The following is a 22269-nucleotide window of genomic DNA, read 5'->3' as shown; positions in this document are numbered from 1 at the left end:
ACCTCATCTGATCCGTCTGTATCCGTTTTATCCGTTTGATGTCCGGCCCGCCCTATTTTCGACGCAAAATTGCGTCAGGTATACGTCCCCACAAACATCAAATGAATGCACACGCGCCCGCTCCTCATCCGTCTCGAGACCGCGTGACGGCCGTCCACCTACCTCCCATCGTCCAAATTAAACTGCACACGCGCGGGCGGCCTCGCATGTCAGCCTCCTAGCCACGTGGGGCCTCATTCTTTTTAATGCGGAGGCCGTGGACCGGCCAGTCCACACTTCCACTCCCGGCCACTCCTGCCTCCTTGAAGCCCAACACAGCCAAACCCTAGCCACCGGCCGCCAGAGATCCACCTCCTCCCCGCCTCCACCTCGTCCATTGTCGGTAATGGGGTGGCATTGGATCGACGGCCGTAAGGGGAAGCGCGACCATAAGGCTGGGTCATCCTCCGGCCGTCGCCGCAGCCACTCCACCCTTCCACCCCCTCCTCCTCCGCCGCCATTCTCCATCGCCCCGTCGGCGGCCAACCCTCGGAACTGACTGTACGTGAAGGCCGACATTTGCAAGCGGTAGTGGGAGACGGGGATGCTGCTGCCGTGGAGCGACGTCCACCTCCCCAACAACTGGCATTTGTCGGCCGACTGCGTTCCCATCCCGCCGGTCCCAGTTGGCGGCCGAGCCCGTCGCGAGGAGATCCAGCGCGGCCGCGCCCTCCTGCCCCAACCTCCTCGACGACACCAGGTACGCCTTCGACTCGCCGTTGTGGGACACCTGGTTCCGCGACGAGCAGTATAGGGTTTAGGGTTTAGGGACGGCGTGGTGTGTCATTAAATGGTATGGATGGGCCCGATTGATGATACAAGTCACGTTACATTTACTTGAAGGCGATGCACATGGAATTCTTCTTTGAGAGGTGCGATTCAGGTAATCATGCGGCAGATCTGCCAAAATTTGTGCTTCTTCTAGTTCAGGGATTTGGTTGGGTGTCCCGGGAATCTCAGCTACTGTGATGCAACAAACCCAAAAACGGTTCTTCATATACAAGTTAATGCGGTGGTAAGTTAGAAAATCAAAATAAAACCAGTGATAAACCTGGTGTGCGCAATTCATTTAAAAATAGAATATGAACGCACCAGGCAGAGTGCATCTTCTTTTATCTGGTTATAAGAAAATAATAAATACTATTTGAAAAGAAAAAATAGCATAATTTTTTCCAGCTTACTCTGAAAAAATGACGCCAGAAAAAAATGGTAGAGTGCATCTTTAATTGAAATGATTAGGAACACTAGGTAACATCTGTGGTTGGCTAAAAAACTGAAGAGTGTGAATAGTCGAATGGTTTCCATCTTTTGCTAGAGGGACAGACAAAAAAATAATATTCCGTGTGTGTAATTTATCTTGAGCCCATGTGAGTATAAGATGTGAGGATTTTTTGAAATTTCACACCTGGAAAATGTTGATTAGTACACTTGGAGTGCCATGGGGTCGACGAGAGCCGCAGTTATGGTATGGCATCGAAGAAGCAAGGGGAGAGGGGTGTATGTTCAATTGGTAACGGAATTATTAGTGCAGGGGAGCGGTTGTTTTTTAAATGAACCACTAGTATAAAATGACAAACAATCTGAATGCATTTTTGTGGATAGGGTGTGAAAGTTTGATCATAAACTGCAGTATCCGTGTTAAGTTGGCCCGCGTACACTTATTTGTGTATCACATGAGGGGTGGCTGTGTCTTACGCGTTAAAGAAGAGCATAACTTTGAGAGGAAGGCACTTTGAGGAAACAAATTTGTCACCAGAATTTTCTAACAAAAAATTGTGATGCAAAAGTAATTTGGAAAATGCATCTAGACAATGAATGCATGTGAAGGAAAAAAATGTCATTCCAAGATGTGACAGTCAAAATAATTTGAATTAGGCACAATTTCTCTTTTTTTAAACCCATCAAATAAGAAAGAAAGGATGTTTTCAGGTGATTTCGTGTACTAAAACGGGCATATTATGTTGGTGGTTACACAATGACGATTTGTCCTAGAAATAGAAATTTGATACACCAAGTTGGACGAAGTGGCGCAGCTGGTTTGTTAACTGGCCAGAGGGGCCATGCAATGTGATCTTCCCCAGTACTCACTTGCTAGCTAGACTCCTATGTGAAGCGTAGCTGCGTGTAAGATTTGATGAGGCATAGAAATTGAGCAAGCAAACCGCAATCATGTGCGACGTACGGCTCCGCGCATGGGATGCATCAGCGAGTAAATGGGTTGCTACAATCAGCCATAATCCTGCCCCGTGTGTGGTCTACTGGTCTATCTTGCTGTGCACGATGCGATGATGGCACTTGTTCCTCTGCTGGTACGGCCGCTGCCACTGTGCATAAATGGGAATACGGTGCCGTGTAAAACCACGGCGGGTGGAATACATGAGATAAGTACGAAGCAGCGCCTGATCCATGTGAAAACCAACGCCCAAGATAGCGAGCCTCATGGTGCTCGGCCTCCAAAGAGCATTTTCGGCTTCTATTCTACTTTATTAGGGCATCTCGAACGGCAACCCGCAAAAAACGCCCCGCATCCGTCCACGGACATAGATGTGAGAGGCCGACATCCAACCGTAGCCACATACATCCGCCTTTCCGGATTTTTCTCAGTCTGCACGATCAGTAGCCGCATGCAAAGGGCACAGAAGTTCAAATAGCCGCATGCAGTGCTAGTTAATTTTTTTTTTAAAAAATCAAATATCTTCCTTGAACTGCTCGTGAGTTGGTCGATGTCGAATTTGTTGATGCATTTGAATAAACTCCTCAAATGTGGCCGGATTCTGGTCTGGAAGTTGGATAGGATCACCCACACAACATGTCATCACCTCCCACAAGGTCTCCGGATCCCATTGTTTGCAGCTCCACGAACAACTACAAAACGGGCCTGAAGAACTCCAAATGCCCTCTTGACATCCTTTCTAGCCGTTTCTTGTCTTTGGGCAAAGTGAGCCTTTTTCTGGCTAGCTGAGTTTGAGATGGTGCTGACAAAGGTAGCCCATGGAGGATAGATGCTGTCAACCAGATAGTAACCCATGTTGTACTCATGTCCATTGACAGTATAGTGGCAAGGAGGAGCTTTTCCTTCAGTCAGCCTCGCAAACAACGACGATCGTTGCAGCACATTGATGTCATTGTGAGAACCGGGTATGCCAAAAAAAGCGTGCCAAATCCAAAGATCATGAGATGCAATTGCTTCAAGAATGATGATGGGCTTCTTAACATGACTCTGAAATTGCCCTTCACTAGTAGAAAAAGGGCCTAATTTGAAGCACATTAGTCCCGGTTTGGAACTGAACTGACACTAATGTGACCATTAGTGCCGGTTCCAACGGCTAGGTGGGCGGAGCTCATTAGTACCGGTTCGTGGTGAACCTTTAGTACCGGTTCGTGCCACGAACCGGTACTAAAGAGGCTGTGGCAGGCTGTGGTCAGGCTGGGGCCCCACCAGCACCTTTAGTACCAGTTCATGCCACAAACCGGTACTAGAGGTTTCTAGTTGATTCATTTTGCAGCACTTTTTTAGTCCCACCTCGCTCCGCTAACAGAGTTTTTACCACCTTAAATATGTTACTTCTCAAACTATCACAACCACTTGGTCTTCATTGAACTCTATGTGTAGAAATTGTGGCCACAATATGAGTCTTCTCCGGTTTTTAAACCGGTGAGGTCTCATATTGACAATTCAGACTGTACACAAAAAGATCATTGATGTCAGAAAGGCCATCATTTAATTCATTTTTTAAAACTTATTACAACTCCGGACTTTTTTTGCGTTCAGTATGCACGATTCAAAGCCATGTCATCAACTTTCAACCCTTTCTGACATCATTTGCTATTTTTCATTCATTTACTGATTTGTTTTGAGAGCTAAATGACCATGAAATTGAAAAGCATTACAAAATGAACTCTGAAAAGGTTGAATCTTGGCATGATATCATCATTTCACCCACATAGCATATGCAAAAAAGTAGAGAGGGTTACGGCAAAAACTGGATGCACTTCGTGTACAAACTGGACAATCTCTTTCGAAGTATCAGGGTTTCGAACGAAAAAACTCATCTGTTACACCGGCACTTCATTTTTTTAAACTTATTATAACTCCGGACCTTTTTTGCATTCAGTATGCACGATTCAAAGCCACATCATCAACTTTCAACCCTTTCTAACATCATTTGCTATTTTTCATTTATTTACTGATTTGTTTTGAGAGTTAAATGATCATGAAATTGAAAAGCACTACAAAATGAACTTTGAAAAGGTTGAAACTTGGCATGGTATCATCATTTCACCCACATAGCATGTGCAAAAAAGTAGAGAGGGTTACGACAAAAACTGGATGCACTTTGTGTACAAACTGGACAATCTCTTTCGAAGTATCAGGGTTTCGGACGAAAAAACTCATCTGTTACACCGACACTTCATTTTTTTAAACTTATTACAACTCTGGACTTTTTTTGCGTTCAGTATGCACGATTCAAGGCCACGTCATCAATTTTCAACCCTTTCTGACATCATTTGCTATTTTTCATTCATTTACTGATTTGTTTTGAGAGCTAAATGACTGTGAAATTGAAAAGCATTACAAAATAAACTCTGAAAAGGTTGAAACTTGGCATGGTATCATCATTTCACCCACATAGCATGTGCAAAAAAGTAGAGAGGGTTACGGCAAAAACTGGATGCACTTCGTGTACAAACTGGACAAGCTCTTTCGAAGTATTAGGATTTCAGACGAAAACTCATCTGTTACACCGGCACTTCATTTTTTTAACTTATTACAACTCCAGATGTATTACCAATTTGAATATAATGATAAAACACACTAATATTAAACATAAGAAAAAAGAATTACTGAAAAATCTATTTTTAAAGTTAAGTTATTCACAAAGTAGTGATTCAGACAAATTTCAAATAATTCAAATTTAAACTATTCAAATTTGAAAACTACTGGCACTAACAGAAAGTTTGTAATTTTTTGTACGTAAAGAAAAAATATTCACAAAGAAACTCTAAATACAGCAAAAACCTACTCAGAAATAAACAAAAGAAGAAAACTATATAAAAAAATTATTTGCGCGCTGCCCAGTGGGCCTGCTCGGACTTGGGCGTGGATATGCAGGCCCATAAGGCCCAGCAGGCTCACAGGGCAGCGCGGCAAAGTTAGGCCCAGAAGCCTGCTTTAGAGAGTAGCTCGAAGAAGGAGTCGTGGCTGTGTTTATAAACCAGTGCGGCGGCCCTTCGCTTGGCGAGGTGGGACTAAACTTTGTGCACCGCGGGATGGGAGCGCGCCACCTTTAGTACCAGTTCGTGGCTTCAACCGGTACTAAGGGGGGTCTTTAGTACCGGGTGGAGCCGCCACCCGGTACAAAGGCCTGGCTTTCCCGCCGCTTCGTCTGGCCAAAATTGACCTTTAGTATCGGTTGGTGGCTCCAACCGGTACTAAAGGCCACTTCTATATAAACAGCACTTACGAAATTTCAGTTAGTTTCTTCTTCGTCTTCGTCGCGCCCGTCCCCGTCGCCGCCTCCGTCGCGCGCGCCCGTCCCTGTCGCCGTCGCCGTCCCCGTCGATGTCGCCGCCCACCCCGTCGCGCGCGCCCGTCCCCGCCCTCGTCGCCGCGCGCGCCCGTCCCCGTCGTTTTCGATCGCGCGCGCGCCGGCCGGTCGCCGCCCCGGCCCGTCCCCGTCGCCGCCCCCCGTCGCCTCGCATCGCCGGCCGTTGCCCCGCTGTAAGATCGACCGCGCGCGCCATGGCCGGCGGCCTCACACACACAGTGCACACACACAAACAGAGACATATTTTTCTTAATGATTTTTTTCTGTTTTCTGTTTTTTTTAGATTTTTATACTTTTACTTTATATAAATGTTAGATTAATGTCAATTGTTAGATGATTATATATATATAGAAATGTTAGATATATTAATGTCAAATGTTAGATGAATTAATTAGATAGAAATATATGTTAGATATGAATTAGATGAATTAGCTAGATATTAATGTTAGATGAATTAGTTTTTTATACTTTTAGTTATAGATGAATTAGATATATTAATGTTAGATGAATTAGATATATTAAATTTAGGTATATGAGATTTGATCATCTAATCAAAGTTTTACTATATAGAACTAGCTACTTTATTTTTAGTAAGAAAATTAATAGAACTAGTTTATTTTTAGTAAGTGCTTAGTTGAATTAATAGAACTAGTAAGTGTTTATCAATTAATGTTTCACCTATGAACATAGGAAATGTCGTCTGACGACGAAAACGATTTCGTTATGTGCGAATACTGTGAAGACGAGCGTGGCCTGTGCGACAGAAATTTCCTAGTTGATGATAGGCGCTTCAGCATCAAGCTGGATGAGACCTTCGAAGTGGATACAGTAAGTCACAATGACAAGTATTTTTTCGTAATTAAGCTTGACTTATATGCTTCATTTGCTTCAACTTATAATTTTAAAATTTCACTATTCTACTAGCGTATCCCTTGCCATGCAAGAATTTTTGTCTTGGATAAGATAGGTTTCAGTCCTAACAAAACTATGGAGGTAAAGAAAGTTTACTTGAAGACCGAGCATGGTTATACCTTCGACATCAAATTATACAATGCAGACACCTACACTTATTTTGAATGCAAAACTTGGCAAGCATTATGCAAGGCTTATGCATTTGAGTCTGATATGCTTATCACCTTTGATATTCGTCCGGAAGATGATATTGAAGGTAATAGAGACATTTGGGTCGATGTGCAGACGCCTCCAGTTCTACCATTATGTGAGTTTCTCAACCATATTTATGTCTTCGATATTGTTTATTCATAAATAGTTGACAACTAATTTCTATTGACAGCTTATTTCCATTCAAGCAAACATGTCCAGCGCTTGGTAGACAAGACCATCCACTGTCCCGGGGCTGAACTAAACCGCGAGGAGATAAGTCATTATGTTTCATAGCTTGAGGATCTTGATGCTGTCAAGAGAAATTATTTTCCTGAATTTGAAAATCTTAGTACTCAAAACGTGCGACCAATAGTGTTTGTATTGAACTACGGTCACATCTATTTAGGCAAGATGGTAAGATTTTTACTATTTGTCCTCAGTGCACTTTTGCATAAATTATTTTTCAAGCTAAACTTCATTGCTAAGTATTACTATACGATGTTCTTCAACAGGGACTCCCGATGACAGTTGTGCCTCAGTGGATCGGTACTAAAGGTCGCATGTCAATTGTTAGCTTACGACCAAGACATCCTACATTGCACATGAGTGCATTCAGGATTTCTAAAACCAAGGAATGCTTAATAGTGAAAGACTGGAGCGAAATTGTGAACGATCGCAGAGAAGTACTAGGGGCAGCAATCAGAAGCGCAGCCCATGATCAGGAGACAGGTTCATCTGCATGCTCCAATACGATGAATCAGGAGAGCTACACATGTTCTATGCTATTTTACCTGAGAGAGACCAGCAGGAGTGATTAGCTAATTCATGCTCTTAGTACTTGTCCTCTCATGTCCGTGTTCTTCGTCCTGAACTTAATCTCAAAGTGATTTGCTTTTGTGGTCTTATGAACGCTTATAATCTCATGACCATGTTGAACTCGATGATATCTTTGCTTCTGGTACAAGTGAATGTTTCTTCTTTAAGCTAGAGTTGGTGATGATTAGATAGCGGTAATAACTATGATGATTAAATAGTGGTAATGACGACCATGATGATTATTAGCTAGCTAGTACTGTTGTTGGTGATGATATGATGCAAGAGTTTTTATATTAATATGATGATGATGATGATGATGATGATGAGTTATAATGAGTTTGCGTGCTGAACCGCCACTAAAGTGCCACCACGTGATGATGATGATGATGATGATGATGCAAGAGTTTTTATATTAATATGATGATGATGATGATGATGAGTTATATGATGATGATGATGATGATGTATATCATTTATGAAAGAAACCGCAGATTATAATGAGTTGTTAAATCACTAGGTGAAAGTACCGCGGATTAGTTTGAAGTGGATATGGATCGTCCTAAGTGATCAAGTAATATGGATATGGCTATAGTGATCAAGTATATGCGATATCCATATTACTTGATCACTTAGGACGATCCATATCCACTTTCACCTAGTGATTTAACAACTCATTATAATGTAAAAACAATCTCTAAATTAAATTGAAAACACAATTAAAGGAAAAATAAAACCAAAACCCCCAACCCTTTAGTATCGGTTGGTGTTACCAACCGGTACTAAAGGTCTTCCCGCCCCCCGCCCAGGCTCGTGCCACGTGGTGGCACTTTAGTGGCGGTTCGTGCTGAACCGGTACTAAAGGGGGGGACCTTTAGTCCCCACCCTTTAGTGTCGGTTACAGAACCGGCACTAAAGGCCCTTACGAACCGGTGCTAAAGCCCGGTTCTGCACTAGTGCTTGTAAAGCCTTCGGGCAGTTCTTCCATTTCCAATGCATGCAGTCAAGAGAGCCAAGCAAACCTGGGCACCCTCTTGCTTCTAAGATTGCCAGGAGCCTCTCAGTGTCTGCCACGGTTGGTTCTCTCAGCTACAGAGGTCCGAACACCTCGACCACGATAGTTGCAAACCTGACCATGGCATGTGCTCTCAGACATCCGTAGGTACTCGTCCTATGGATCAGCGGTTGTGCCATATGCAAGCATCCGGAGTGCGGCCATGCACTTCTGATAACCAGAGAAGCCAATCGTTCCCACAACGTCCTTCTTCAGGAAGAAGTAGTCATCATAGGACCTAACGCCGTGGTACAAACGATCGAAGACAGTCTTGCGCATCCGAAAACGCCGATGAAAATGGTCAGCAAAGAGTGCATCCGGGGCAAAGTAGTCGACCATCAGTGTCAAATGGCCATGCGCCCTGTTGCGGTTGAGCCCTCGATGACCCTTGATCAGGCCCTTGAAATTGAGTACATGCTCCTCCGCACGATCCGTGTCTTCAAGGACCGCCTGCATCATCGCCGTCTCATCGGAGTACTCCTCGTCTGACGAGCCGTCGGACGACTCAACCTACTGCTCGTATATGTACTCCAAATCAGAATCCATTGCTAGAAAGAAGAAGGGGAAACTGTTTTTAGCTCCGGCGTTCATCGAACAGTTGCCGGGCATGATAGAGGATGGTACCTGGCAGGGCGGTCGGAGGACAGGAGGTTGAACGGAGATGGAGTAGAAGCTGCAGGGAGCCCTACTGGATCGCCGGAGGTGACGGAGACGCAGATTTTCGGCAGGGATGTGGCGTGGTGGCCGGGTGGTGGAGTGGTGGCGACGACAAGAGAGAAAGAAGGAAGGAGAGAAAATGGGGAGGATGGAGTCGCGGGGTCCGGGTAGGGTTTTTGGGTGGGCCTGGGGTGTCAGATTCGTACGTTTGGCATGTCCAGACTCCCGCAAACCTCCCCCACTTTTGTCTCCATTTTGCGGGAGAAATCGCGTCCGGACCGCCCTGCGGACCGATAGAGGACCGCGTTGGATGGCTTTCGCGATCCGGACGGTTGCGGGGGGTTTACGGGTCCGCCTTGGAGATGCCCTTAGCATCAGCTTCTTTCAACTACTACTTCTATACATCTAGCTGGTGTTATTTTTTCCCCCTTTCAACTGTTCTAGAAATTGAAATATGTATCTCAATAAGAAGAAGAAAAGAATTGAAACTTAAAAAAAAAGTCCACTCATAGCTTTTCCCCCAAAGTAATGATGATTCTTTTATGACAAATGGATTTTAACGGCTTAACCCAAAGGATATTAGACGTGTCAAATTTGTAGGAAAAAATTCCTGCATTTAACATCTTTTCTAACAGTGCAAAACATTTCCCCTTTTTTTCGAATATCTCTCAGTTGTTCACTTAACAAGAACAAGTTAAAGAAAATGAAGTTTTTCACGCTCATAGTTAGCATCAAGTCTTTTGTGTGCTCATAATAATTTTCTCTTCATAGTTAGCATCAAATCTTGTGTGTGCTTGTTTTTTTTTCCTTCTGAGCAACCTGGACTTTGTAGTTCTAAAAGGACTTTCAAGACAGAAATCGCATGCTCCAAAAGTTAGCGTTCACAATTCAAATAAATCCTGGTGTGTTATATCTTTGTTTCTGAACCAACCATATCAACAACACCCCTGTCCTGAAAATCATCAGTTATACAGTTTTAGTCTTCTGAACTAGTATATGAAAAATATGAGACGATTTCAGACAATACGCCTTCAGAATATTATTATGCTTACGGTTGCTCACAAATTATAAGAGGATATGCTCAGGCTCGGAACTTGGAGTAAGTACCCTCGCCAAAAAGAAAATACTTCCAGTAAGTAGCACTAACTGACGTTGTTCAACATTCACAGTTGTAAATTCCCCTGTGAGCACGACTAAATACAGTTCCAACCTCCACAAAGAAAACAGAGTTTTTCACAAATTTCACACTGCAGTTGCTCACAAATTTCAACCTATTGCTGGTTGGTTACATGATTAATGCACACTTACATCTCAGCTTGCAGCCTGGTGTTGTTTTCTCAACTCCCAAGGAACAACATTCTTCAAGTACTGATGGTCTTCAGCCTTCACAGTTGTAAATTCATCTGTGAACAGAACTAAAATATAGCTTCAGGCTTCATGTACCAAACACACTTTTTTTTTCACAAATTTAAGTGTAGTTTCTTTCACAAATTTCAATCTGAAAGTTTTCTCAAGTCCCAAATAGCAGCAGACATGTACCTTTTCCAAGTACATCAAAATGTGCATGACAAACAAAACAAGTTCAAAGTCTTTCTGAGGTTTTAACTAGAAGCAGTGTGTCAGACATTATATCGCAGAAATGCACACGAACATCAAAAGTATTGCAGTCAACAGTCAGCCACAAGTTACAATTTAGATGGATTTGGTGCAATGGGAATACTAATTCTGAGATACATGGGGCAATTGTGAGCTCCAGCCACACTACAAATGCAACAATGGTGGTTCCGTAAACATGCATGAGACAATCTAGAGCAACAACAGTTTGAAAGTTTCATGGGCATCATATTCAGTAAACTACCTTAGTTCAGAGAGTCGGTAAAGGGGGTCTTCGCAGATTCTGCATTGTCAGGAGAGGCAATTAATTCTTCTAGTGTGCGGAACCTCTTGTGATCGGCTGCCGGTTCTTCCACGGGCCCCTTGCGACGTTCACGCTTCAGTTGAAACCTAGGACTTGTCCTAGGAGTGCCAGTATGGTAATCCTTCCTACCATGTTTCACCTTCCCCCTCACCAGCTCTGCATCAGCACCATCAGAGGTCAGAGCCTCAGCTGGCAGCTCTTCCACAGACCCGTTACGACATTCACGCTTTGTTTTAAACCTAGGACTTGTCCGAGGAGTGCCGGTATGGTAGTTCTTCCTAGAATGTTTCACTTCCCCTCTCACCAGCTCAGCATCACCACCTTCAGAGGTCAGAACCTCGGCTGGCATTTCTTCCATAGACCCGTTATGACATTCAGGCTTCGGTTCAAACCTAGGACTTGTCCTAGGAGTGCCAGCAGGGTAGTTGTTCCTAGGATGTTTCAGCTTCCCTCTCACCAGCTCCGCGTCGCCAACTTCAGAGGTCAGTGCCTCGGTTGGCAGCTCTTCCACAGGCCCGTTATGATATTCATGCTTTGGTTCAAACCTAGGACTTGTCCGAGGAGTGCCGGTATGGCAGTTCTTCTTAGGACGTTTCACCTTCCCTCTCACCAACTCCACATCGCCACCTTCAGAAATTAGTGCCTCGGCTGGCAGCTCTTCCACAGGCCCGTTACGACAATCAAGCTTCTGTTCGAACCTAGGACTTGTCCTAGGAGTGCCAGCATGGTAGTTCTTCGTAGGATGTTTCAGCTTCCCTCTCACCAGCTCTTCATTGCCACCTTCAGAGGTCAGAGCCTCGGCTGGCAGCTCTTCCAAAGGCCTGTTATGACATTCAAGCTTCGTTACAAACATAGGACTTGTCCTAGGAGTGCTGGTATGGTAGTTCATCCGAGGATGCTTGACCTTCGCTCTCAACAGCTTTGCGTTGCCACCTTCAGAGGTCAGAGCCTCGGCTGGCAGCTCTTTCACAGGCCCGTTATGACATTCACGCTTCGGTTCAAACCTAGGACTTGTCCCATGAGTGCCGGTATGGTAATCCTTCCCAGGATGTTGCATCTTCTCTCTCACCAGCTCCGCGTCGCCACCTTCAGAGGTCAGTGCCTCGGCTGGCAGCTCTTCCAGAGACCCGTTCCGACATTCAGGCTTCAGTTCAAACCTAGGACTTGTCCTAGGAGTACCGGTGTGGTAGTTCTTCCTGGGACGCTTCACCTTCCCTCTTACCAGCTTTGCATCGCCACCTTCAAAGGTCGGAGCCTTCAGAACGGTAGAAGTCGGGCCTGCAGAAGGTCAATGTTAATTTTTTTTCTGGGAAGGGTGCTGTTAACTTCAAATAATAATAATTTGTTGCAATGTTTGCTTGATATGGACTGTTTGCAAGATAAACACAGAACTGTACAGAGAAAGGGATAGAGGAATATACTGGGGAACAGCGCTGATGTGGGAGAGAGTGGACAGTTGTGCGATTCAGCCGTATCAAGAGGTGCTTTTTCAGTAACCAAAGGCGATGCTGTAGCTTCCAAACCATTTCCAGAGTCAGCAGCTTCTTGACTTCCTTCAGTAGCTGCAACAAGCACAACCTTCACATCTTGGCTTCCTTCACTAGCAGCCTGCACATCTTGGCTTCCTTCACGAGCTGCAACAAGCACAACCTGCACATCTTGGCTTCCTTCACTAGCTGCAAGAAGAGGTTCTTTTTCCGTAACCAAGGACGATATGGTGGCTTCCAAAGCATGTCCGCAATCAGCAGCCTCTTGGCTTCCTTCACTAGCTGCAACAAGAGGTTCTTTTTCTGTAACCAAGGACGATGTGGTGGCTTCCAAAGCATGTCCGCAATCAGCAGCCTCTTGTCTTCCTTCACTAGCTGCAGCAAACACAGCCTGCACATCTTGCCTTCCTTCACTAGCTGCAACAAACGCAGCCTGCACATCTTCGATTCCTTCACCAGCTACGACATGCATAGTCTGCCTATCAAGCGACGCCGCCCGGTGCTGAGTTGCAATATGATCCTCCTGAACAGTCTCGTCATCGCTGCTGCTCAAGTCAATAATATCATGATCACTCAGATCTATGAAATCTATTACAGTCATTTTGTGGCCTGAAATAGTAAAATTGCGTGAGCAATGATTAATGAAGAATGGTGCAGGAATAAAAAGAAGCTGAAGCTATATCCATCCATCAGACATTTCACCCCTAAGGGAAAAGAAACAAGTGACAAGGATAATAAAAATAACCAAAGTCACTTACCCTTTTTAAGAATCGAGATATTTGAACATTTATGTAGCTATTATAACATGACTGGCTCTTTAACTTGGAGCACCGGCCATGAACTCTCTTTTTTAGTACATGTGGTAAAAAAAACAATGAATGTACTATTGAAGACAAATGCAGTAAGATTATTTTCATATAACCCGTCATAAATATTTTAATGTGCAAATTCAAAGAACTCTGATTCCAGAGCTCTAGCGGTTGCTTTGATTCCTACATATCCATTCAGTATATCTTGATTGAAAATGAAGCTATCATTTCCTTCTGTACATTGCTAAATGAATAGATTTCATAAGAGGTCGAGAAGCTCGAGTAGTAGTAAGAATTAGAGTTCTTCCTCAATTATGGAATTTTTTACATAGCTCGGGTGAATTAGCATCTCCATGTGTTGAGTTAAAAGTGACAGCGACATTGCTAAAAATCAAACAAAAATGGCTTTACCGGATCCAAGTGTGACTAAATTGTCACTTTCTTTATCGTATCACTAGAATGAGGCTATTTGTGAATCTTGAGACCTGAATTTGATATAACCTTTAGGATAGCAAGAGCTGGAGCTGTTGTAAATAGTACAAGCGCTTGAAGTTGTAATGAGTGTTAATGCAAAATAACAAGAAAAGAGAAAAAATAGCATCGAATCCTACAGAAAAAGATCATTGTACAAGTCTTCATTAACAAGAATAATGGGTCGAAAATTTTCAAACAACATTTGTTTCACCAGCAATGAATAATGACAAGGCATGTAAGGCAAGACAGCTCAAAATTTTATCCTTGCAATAACTTGAAGGCCAAGGTTCTTAGCTTTCACCCCATTGACTAGTACAATTGCAGCACCACCATCACTGTACAGTGCTGGAAGATAAGAAAGGCACTGCAGTTACACTTTAATGTAACATCGCTTCGCGTAATTCATCTCAACCGTGCAAAAAAGAATAAAATTTGAGCTCTGAAATAATCTAGCTCTTCAGTACTCTCTTAAGATGACACAGAACAGACCGTTGATTTTTACTACTGAAAATCTACAACATTGTTTGGCTGAAGGTAGTCTGGTCATGTAAAAATAAAGCTACAATGCTAGACCAAGCAGGATCAACTAACCCCTCTTTAAGAATGGGGGTACTAATATCATATCAAAGGAACAACTAATACTTCCTTAATTAACTGCTTCTTTTGCCTTTGACCCCCTTTCCAACTTAAAGCACCAGCCATGAACTCTCTTCACTTAATACACATGCTAAAATATTAAACGGCGGAATTACTGTTAATGACAAATGTATTAACATTATTTTCATGCATCCAATCATAAACATCCCATATATTTTAGCGTGAAAATTTGAACAACTCTGGTTGCAAAAATCTAGAATTTTCTGTGTACCACAAAACTATATTGAATCTGTATGTCAAAACCAGGCCATGTTGGTTTATCAATAAAAGTGAAACCATGTGCAGATGACATTGAAGAAATTCAACACATTCCACAAATTTGGTAGTAATCCGTAAGTTCAACACTAGTATAAGCTGACTACTGGATTTTCAGCTAACCCCTCTTTAAGAATGGAGATACTAATATCATATCAACGAAACAACTATGTTTCCTTAATTAACTGCTATTTTTGGCTCTGACAGCCTCTCCGACTTAAAGCTCCGGCCACGAACTCTCTTCACTTAATACACGTGGTAAAATATTAAACGGCGGAATTACTGTTAATGACAAATGCATTAACATTACTTTCATGCATCCAATCATAAACTATATTTTAGCGTGCGAATTTGAACAGCTCCGATTGCAAAAATCTAGAATTTTCTGCAAGATTTGTTCAGGGCAGTTCGTCAATCGAAGTCGAAGACGCGCCTGGTTGGCGGAGAAAACTTTGATTGGTTGCAATTTAGGAGAGCAGCAGGTTCGTTCGCCGCTAAACCTTGATTTTTCCTGTGCCCTTGGCCAAGTACTTTGGCTGAAAGGTGTGCTTAGCATGAACAAATCATACTCCTACATTTAACTAGTACCACCACCAATGTCAGGAGATCTCTGTTTTACTGTTAAGTACTGTACTACTGTAAGTTGATTGTTTGGCCTAAAGGTGTGCTTTGGTTGAAACGTGTGCTTAGCCTAAAAAAATCGTTTTCTTTTACATTTAACTGCAGCCACCGAGTGTCAGGAGATCTCCGTTTTACTGTTCAACGTACTACTAGTTTAAGCTGACTTCGGTGGGATGAGTGAGCTCTCGAATGCTACGAGGAAAGAGTTCGCAAATCGCAAAGAGGGCATCTGAAAAGAACAAATCTGGAAGAGAAAGGCACAGACGGAGGCAGCAGACCTTGGTTCCTCTGCTTCCCCTTGTCACCCCACCTCCAGGCTAATTCCTTGCTCGATTGGCCCCCTTCCAAGCGCGATCGGTGCTCTGCAAGGAAGCCAGCAGAGATCGTTGAGCGGCGAGCAAGAACCGGCTTAAAATCAGCTCCAAGAAAAGAAAGACAGGGGTTCCTCACCCGCGGGACGGATCGACCGGAGGCCTTCGCTCAGCGCCCACGGCAGTGCGGCCCACTGCCGGAGGAGGAGGAGGAGGAGGAAGGGGATGCCGGACGGCGAGCTGATCTGGTGGGGTGGGGGATGCTCTCCGAGGGAGGCAGGGGTCGCCGGATCGGCTCACTCAGTAAGAGCGGCCATGAGGCGTACGGGGCGGAGAGGGCGGAGGAGCCACGGGTGGGAAGAAAGCTTAGGAGCGCCTACGACGATCACGTGGGGGGTTTCTGCGCCGTGGGACCAACCGAGAACAGTGGGCAGGGGCACAACAAAAAGAACATGTACAACAGTCCAACTCCTTTCACAACTTAAAAAACGCCCGTAAGTCCCAAAAGGATTTGACCATGTCAAATCAAATATCTTTTTGACAATTTTTTTTTGCGGGGGAAGGAAAATCTCATTCCTTAAGGTGCTGCATCATCCTTGCACAGGTTCACAATTTCTTCTGTACCTCCTCCTAACCACACCACAGTCTGAGAAGTACAACGCTCGTAGGCAGCTAGGCTATGACTAACTTTATTTTTGGTACGGCTAATAAGAGTAACTAAGATCTCCCTATCAACTTTTAGCATCTCCTGAACTTCACTCACAATGGTCATGTGCCTCGACCGGTTCCGTTCAGTGGCCTGTAGCATCACCACTGCTTCCAAGGAGTCCAACTCCACCTGGATGGGGCAGGTCGTGCGCTCCAGTGCAAGCGCGAGGCCTTCTTTGCATGCCTCCTCTTGAATATCTTTTTGACAATTAATATATGCTGACCACGGTAAGTTTAGTTGGCAAGGATGACAAATCGACTCTCGGTTTATTTTTCGCCAAAAAATTGTCGTGATTGCTGACTAAACTTGTCATCCTTGTGTCAACTAAAATCGCCATAAAAAACGTTCGATGTGCCATGGTGAAACCCCAAACGTTCATGATTTATCATTTCCGAAAAAAAAAACTCCTTTCACTTTGTGATTGAAGAAAAACTCATTATTGCCTCCCCCCCCCTCTCCCGCCACCTCCCATGTCACTCCCACGGGCGGCCCGGGAGAAAAAACCCTATATCTCCCACCATTAAACGTTTACTATGCTTAAAGTATGTAGAACTAAGATAAAAATGCAAGATATAGCTAATGTACTTAGAAAGATAAAGTTAAAAGTCAGGTACTATTATATATTACTCTCCCTGTAAAGAAATATAAGAGCGTTTAGATCACTGTTCCTATATTTCTTTACAGAGGGAGTAGTTTGTAAAAATAAAAAGAGAGAAAGTTTTATGGTTGTGAAGGTAGTGGTGGATTTTCCCCTAGGAAATCGGCGACATAATATACCCGGTACACAAAACTTGTTAGAACTGTTATGCGGCAGAGGCATGTCCTTACATGATGCAAAATAACGGTCTCACAGGTACTTATAATTGTTCACTTAGCAAGTATCCGCAAATACTAAGATTTATTCAGGTAAAACGTTAACGGTGGCCATAACTTCCTCTAGGTTCCTTTCGAATTGCCTATGTTATAATTCATAAACTCAGGAAACGGCTTTTGTCACTCCGGCCTACCATACTAAACTTATCATAACACATTGCTTACCCTAAAGTGTGATTCAATATAGTGTGCACCTCTATATTAACACCCTAGTACAACACAATAACAGTTCATACAATGCATACTAAGCATCCTAGAACACCGGCCGGTATAATAAGACAAAAGGAAACTACTCAAACATGAAACACAATGAAACAAATCATAGGTGAATTATTCATTAGTCAAACACCATGTCTTAGTAGCAGATTATAGGTTATTTTTTACAGTGGTGAACCGTTTGGTCCAAGGAAGATGGTGGTGGAAATGGTGGAGTCCTCCAGCAGCCTTCCCACGGTCGCCGAAAGGGAGAGGGAAGGTCCCCCTTTCTTTTGTTGGAGATGAGTTTTCTACTCTATAGATGGAGGCTATGGTGCTGCAATTTTTGGCACCAAAGGATGCCCCCCCGGGAGGAATGTTAGGGTTTCCCAACAATATATAGGTCAAGTCTTCCAATCTCAGCCATCCAACCCATAAGGCTTTGATCCAAGTGCCCTACAACATGTTTAGGCCCCTCCAAAGCCTTTCTTGCCCATAGGATCAAACCACGTTCGAATCTATCAAGGTTGGAAGGATTTAGAGTCAATCTCGTCACTCTGTTTGAAAGTGGCAGTTTTTTTGTAAATATTGGATTGGGCCCACACAGTGCATACGGACTTAGAATTGGGTGATTCCAAGTGCTACGGTTTTGCTATGATGTGGAGTATAATTTTCATGTATTGATTTTTCTTCATTTGACTCAATCTTAAGGAGTCCAAGTGATGATCTTTAAGAATTATACTTCTGTGGACAGATATGTAGTAACTCCAAATTTTACCGAACCTTGAAGTTTTTTCATAGTTCATTGAATTTTCATGAAGTTCCTACACACATAAGGGAAAACAAGTAATTGTGCTTGTGTTGCAATTATTAGTAGGTTAGTCAAGACAAATATCAAAGTTTGCATAAAAATAAGATAGTGGCATGAAACATACAAAAAAAATATAGATACGTCGGAGACTTATCAAGGGCGAGATGTGGCAAGATGCTCACGTGTCGCAGAGGTGGTAGGCTGGATGGGATGGCAGGGTCATGGGTTTGGGAGGGCGAGATTGCTGGCAAAAGCTGTGCTCCGAGGCTGGAGTCGTCGATGGCGGCGCTTACAAGCAGCTTCCCTTGTTGAAGGCATTGATGTTGCGGCCCTCCCCTTCTTTTCCAAACATGCTTTGGGGGGGAACCCTAGATCCGGTCTCCCTTGAACTCAAATAATATGTTAGCATGCATCCACGCTGCTCGAGCACTTTTTGCTCAACTAAGGATATTATTATGCTTGTACAAGATTATCAGGGGTTATGCTCTCAAGGCCAGAGCTTCAAGTAAGTAGCACTAATAACTGATGATGTTCAACCTTCAGATAGCTCCAGCCGCCATGTACCAAACCACATACTCCGCAGAAATTTTACGTTACAGTTTGCTTTCACAAATTTCAACCTATTGCTGGTTAGTTACATCTCAGCTTGCAGCCAGGATGAGAAGAACAAAAATGTAGTTTTCTTAATTGACAATTAAATAACACTAGTTGTGTGCCTTTTTCATGTACATCAAAATAACACCTTAGAAAATGTGCATGTCAAAACAAGCTAGAAATCTCTTGGAGATATTTAACTGGAAGTTCAGCAGCAGCTTGTCGAACAAAAAGGGACATAATCTGATCTGCAATTCTTCAAGGCGAAAATGGACTCATCCACTAAAACCTTTATTCACCCCATCCGTGGGCAGCAAGTGTACAACTGCATTTTTAACTTCAGCCTCTCCTAATTGATCCATCTCGGCGAAACTAATAAGCTAGCTAGCTACGGCTAGGCTAGGCTACTTCTACTCCTCGATCGTCCGGGCTACTACTGCTCCAGCAGCTTGTTCATCGTGGGGGTCTTCATCTCCCACGCGTGCAGGTTGGTGACCTTGATGTCCGACTCGCCGTTGTTGAAGACGAAGAGGTGCGCGTCGTCCCCGATGGCCTTCCTCGGGTAAACCCTCGTCAGGATGCACGTCTTTCCGCCGGCCCCGAAGCTCTCCACCACAGAATGGTCAATCTGAAATGAAGTTCGCGACATGGCTTAGACCACTCTTGCAACGGTTTAATCCACTCCAGAGCATACACTGATCATGTGGTTACATATATACGTACCAATGTCCTCAGCGCGATCTTCTTGGTCTTGGCTATGTCGACGTTGACAAAGCCGGCAAAGGTCGGCCTGTAGATCTGCGACTCGTATGACGACCTATTTGATAGCGATCATTGGGAATTACTGTTGGATCTGGATGCATGGATAATCCAACATTGCAAGTTTTATACTCCCATGTAATGTGACTTTAGTGAGTTATATCTTATATATTACCTTGTCGGGTCATTACACATGAGGACGACGTAATTGGTGTCGTTGGTCTTGAACACCCTGAAGAAGACGGCCGTCCTCTCCTCGAGGTCGTCGGAGGCCAGCAGCCAGAGCCCGAACGGCCCAACGCCGCCCTTGACGTGCGAGTTGAACTTCTTGCAGAGCCCCTGTGCGTCGGTCCGCCACGCCGGGTCGAACTTCTCCGCCTTGTCCAGGTTCCTGATGGTAAACGCCGTCTCCACGTCCGACTGCACGGATTTGAAGCCGGTGACCTCGAAGTACTCGCCGCCCTTGACGGCCTTGTTGCTGACATTGACATGCTTTGAGCGCAGCGACTTGACCTCCTCCACTGGCCATTGGATCAGTTGTCTCCCGCTTCGCGACAGGAAGATCTTCCTTGGTATCGCCTGAGAAAATCAGCAACAACAATACGTCTCGATCTCAGGCTCTCAGCACTTACGGTAGAAAACATACTAGTAGCAAAAATAATTGTGTTCATGTGGCAGCGTAAGCTAGTGACCTGGATGCCGGCCCAGCCCTTGTGGCGGTCGTCGGTAACGGTGTCAGACTCATTGGCCCAGCCCCAGAGCACTCGTCGTTTCTTGGCCGGGTCGAAGAAGGACTTGGAGGCGTAGAAGTCGCCATAGTCGTAGCGGAGGCCGTAGTCATTGTCCGGGAAGGCGGGGTCAGGGGTGTACCTCTCCTTGTCGTGGTCGTAGGTGCCAACGGTGTAGTAATCGTATCGTGTCAGTTCTAGGCTCACCTTGAGCACGTACTTGACCTCCTCGGCCACAACACGATCGTGCAACTCCGCGGTGTCCACACCGCTCTGGTGGTGACGGCTGCCTCCGGCCACCGCCACAGGGAAGAAGTCGGGGCATTCCCACATTCCTGTGAGTCCCGCGTGCAACGAGTGGCGCGCCTTGACCCACTTCTTGAAGTCTCGGCTCCGGTACAACACCGCGATCCCCCTCATGTTCTCCTTGGTGCCCACCACCAACCTCCAGTGTCTGCAATATATCATGTACGTACAATATATAATCCTTACGTATAAACATAGCACAATATATAGTTTAGAGGGGGGAGGGGGGGCACCGCCCCCCTCCCCCAAGCTCTGAGCTAACTTGTGAAGAAAATTTGTTCGGAGGACCAAGATGGAAAATAAAATGTACATACCCGTCGGGTCCGTACCACGCTGTCGTGGGATCACGGAACGCGCTCGCGTTGATGCCGTGGTCAGGGGTGATGATGGGGTTGTACTCGGGCTTGACCCACTCGCGGAGGAAGGGGTCGGAGAGGTTGGCCGGGTACGCGACGTTCTGCACCTGGTTCTTGTGGGGGTCGATGCCGGTGTACATGATGACGGGGACGCCGTTGGGCAGCAACGTGGCGGAGCCCGACCAGCAGCCGTTGACGTCGAAGGGCTTGGTCGGGTAGATGGCGGGCTGGAGGGCCACCCAGTGGATGAGGTCGGTGGAGACGGAGTGCGCCCAGATGATGTTCCCCCACACGGCGCCCTTGGGGTTGTACTGGTAGAAGAGGTGGTACAGCCCCTTGTAGTACATTGGCCCTGCATCCATCCGCACGTAGCTAGGTTTAGAATCGCACGGTGCCATGCAAAATATATATATCCACACTTGCTATTAGTTACTAGACGTACCATTGGGATCTGATTGGTTGTTGCGTGGTCATGGGATAGGTCAATGCCATGCAGACAAAGGCGACGAGGAATGAGCAATGGGCCGTTGAAAAAGACGATGGTACACAAACATGCAGAGGATATATATATATATACGTACGTACCGTTGATCCAGTGCTTGGGGGGCTGGAAGTGGTAGCCGGTGCGCAGCTCCGTGATGACCTCCTTGGCCTCCAGCGACTGGAGCTCCGGGTAGACGACGTGCGACGCGTGCACCACCGCCCAGCATAGCAGCGGCACGAGCGCTAGCACCGCCGCCGCCGTCCCCATCTCCTCTCCTCTCAACCTCTCAGGAGTACACCCTACGCATTCTACGTACTCGAAGGATCAGGAGGAGATGAGTGAGCAATGCGGTGTGTGTATGCACGGGTATTTATAGCCGGGTTTGGATAAGCAGTACACATGGGACGAACAAAGGACTGAGATCCTAGGGTTCCACGTGGTGGCCGTGCTGTATTGACAGTCAAAGATCTGGATAAGAACGCACGCATGGAACGGAGCGAGCTCCTAGTATTCCACAGGGTGGACCGCCCGCGCGCATGAATAGGCCACGGGCTCTCCTTTCCTGGATGAACCAGCCAGCCAGCGGTACAATTTGACCGTACGTGCCACGACGCCCGGATGCATGCATGTATATCCGCTGGTCCACGGCGGACGTCGCCGCCGCCGAGCTCGCCGCGGCGTGCTGCTGCTTTGGATACGGCGACCG

General features: G+C 45.2%; 2 protein-coding genes across 4 annotated transcripts; both read right to left on the bottom strand.

Annotated features, from left to right (window-relative positions):
- Positions 1-10346: 10346 nt before the first annotated feature.
- On the bottom strand, positions 10347-16152 carry LOC123076789 (uncharacterized). 3 transcript variants are annotated; one of them, XM_044498917.1, is made up of 5 exons: positions 15888-16152; positions 15716-15799; positions 12556-13230; positions 11075-12412; positions 10347-10631 (listed from the first exon to the last, which is right to left on the bottom strand). In XM_044498917.1, the coding sequence occupies exons 3-4, from the start codon at positions 13220-13222 to the stop codon at positions 11076-11078; spliced, it is 2004 nt and encodes a 667-aa protein (XP_044354852.1). In that variant the 5' UTR covers positions 13223-13230; positions 15716-15799; positions 15888-16152; the 3' UTR covers positions 10347-10631; position 11075. The 3 variants fall into 3 exon arrangements, with proteins under 3 accessions (XP_044354852.1, XP_044354853.1, XP_044354854.1); XM_044498918.1 differs by having other exon boundaries at positions 10347-10619; XM_044498919.1 differs by lacking the exons at positions 15716-15799; positions 15888-16152 and adding an exon at positions 13380-15680.
- A 2869-nt stretch (positions 16153-19021) lies between these two features.
- On the bottom strand, positions 19022-21886 carry LOC123076790 (beta-fructofuranosidase, insoluble isoenzyme 3). The gene is made up of 7 exons (XM_044498920.1): positions 21665-21886; positions 21522-21530; positions 21038-21431; positions 20382-20871; positions 19865-20268; positions 19654-19747; positions 19022-19558 (listed from the first exon to the last, which is right to left on the bottom strand). Exons 1-7 carry the CDS (start codon positions 21828-21830, stop codon positions 19364-19366), a joined length of 1752 nt encoding a protein of 583 aa, XP_044354855.1. The 5' UTR covers positions 21831-21886; the 3' UTR covers positions 19022-19363.
- Positions 21887-22269: the final 383 nt, after the last annotated feature.

This window comes from Triticum aestivum, chromosome 3D, assembly GCF_018294505.1.
Source record: "Triticum aestivum cultivar Chinese Spring chromosome 3D, IWGSC CS RefSeq v2.1, whole genome shotgun sequence".
Lineage (NCBI taxonomy): Eukaryota > Viridiplantae > Streptophyta > Magnoliopsida > Poales > Poaceae > Triticum > Triticum aestivum.
Note: the sequence above shows the minus strand (reverse complement) of the source record. Positions and strands in the feature narration are given on the sequence as shown.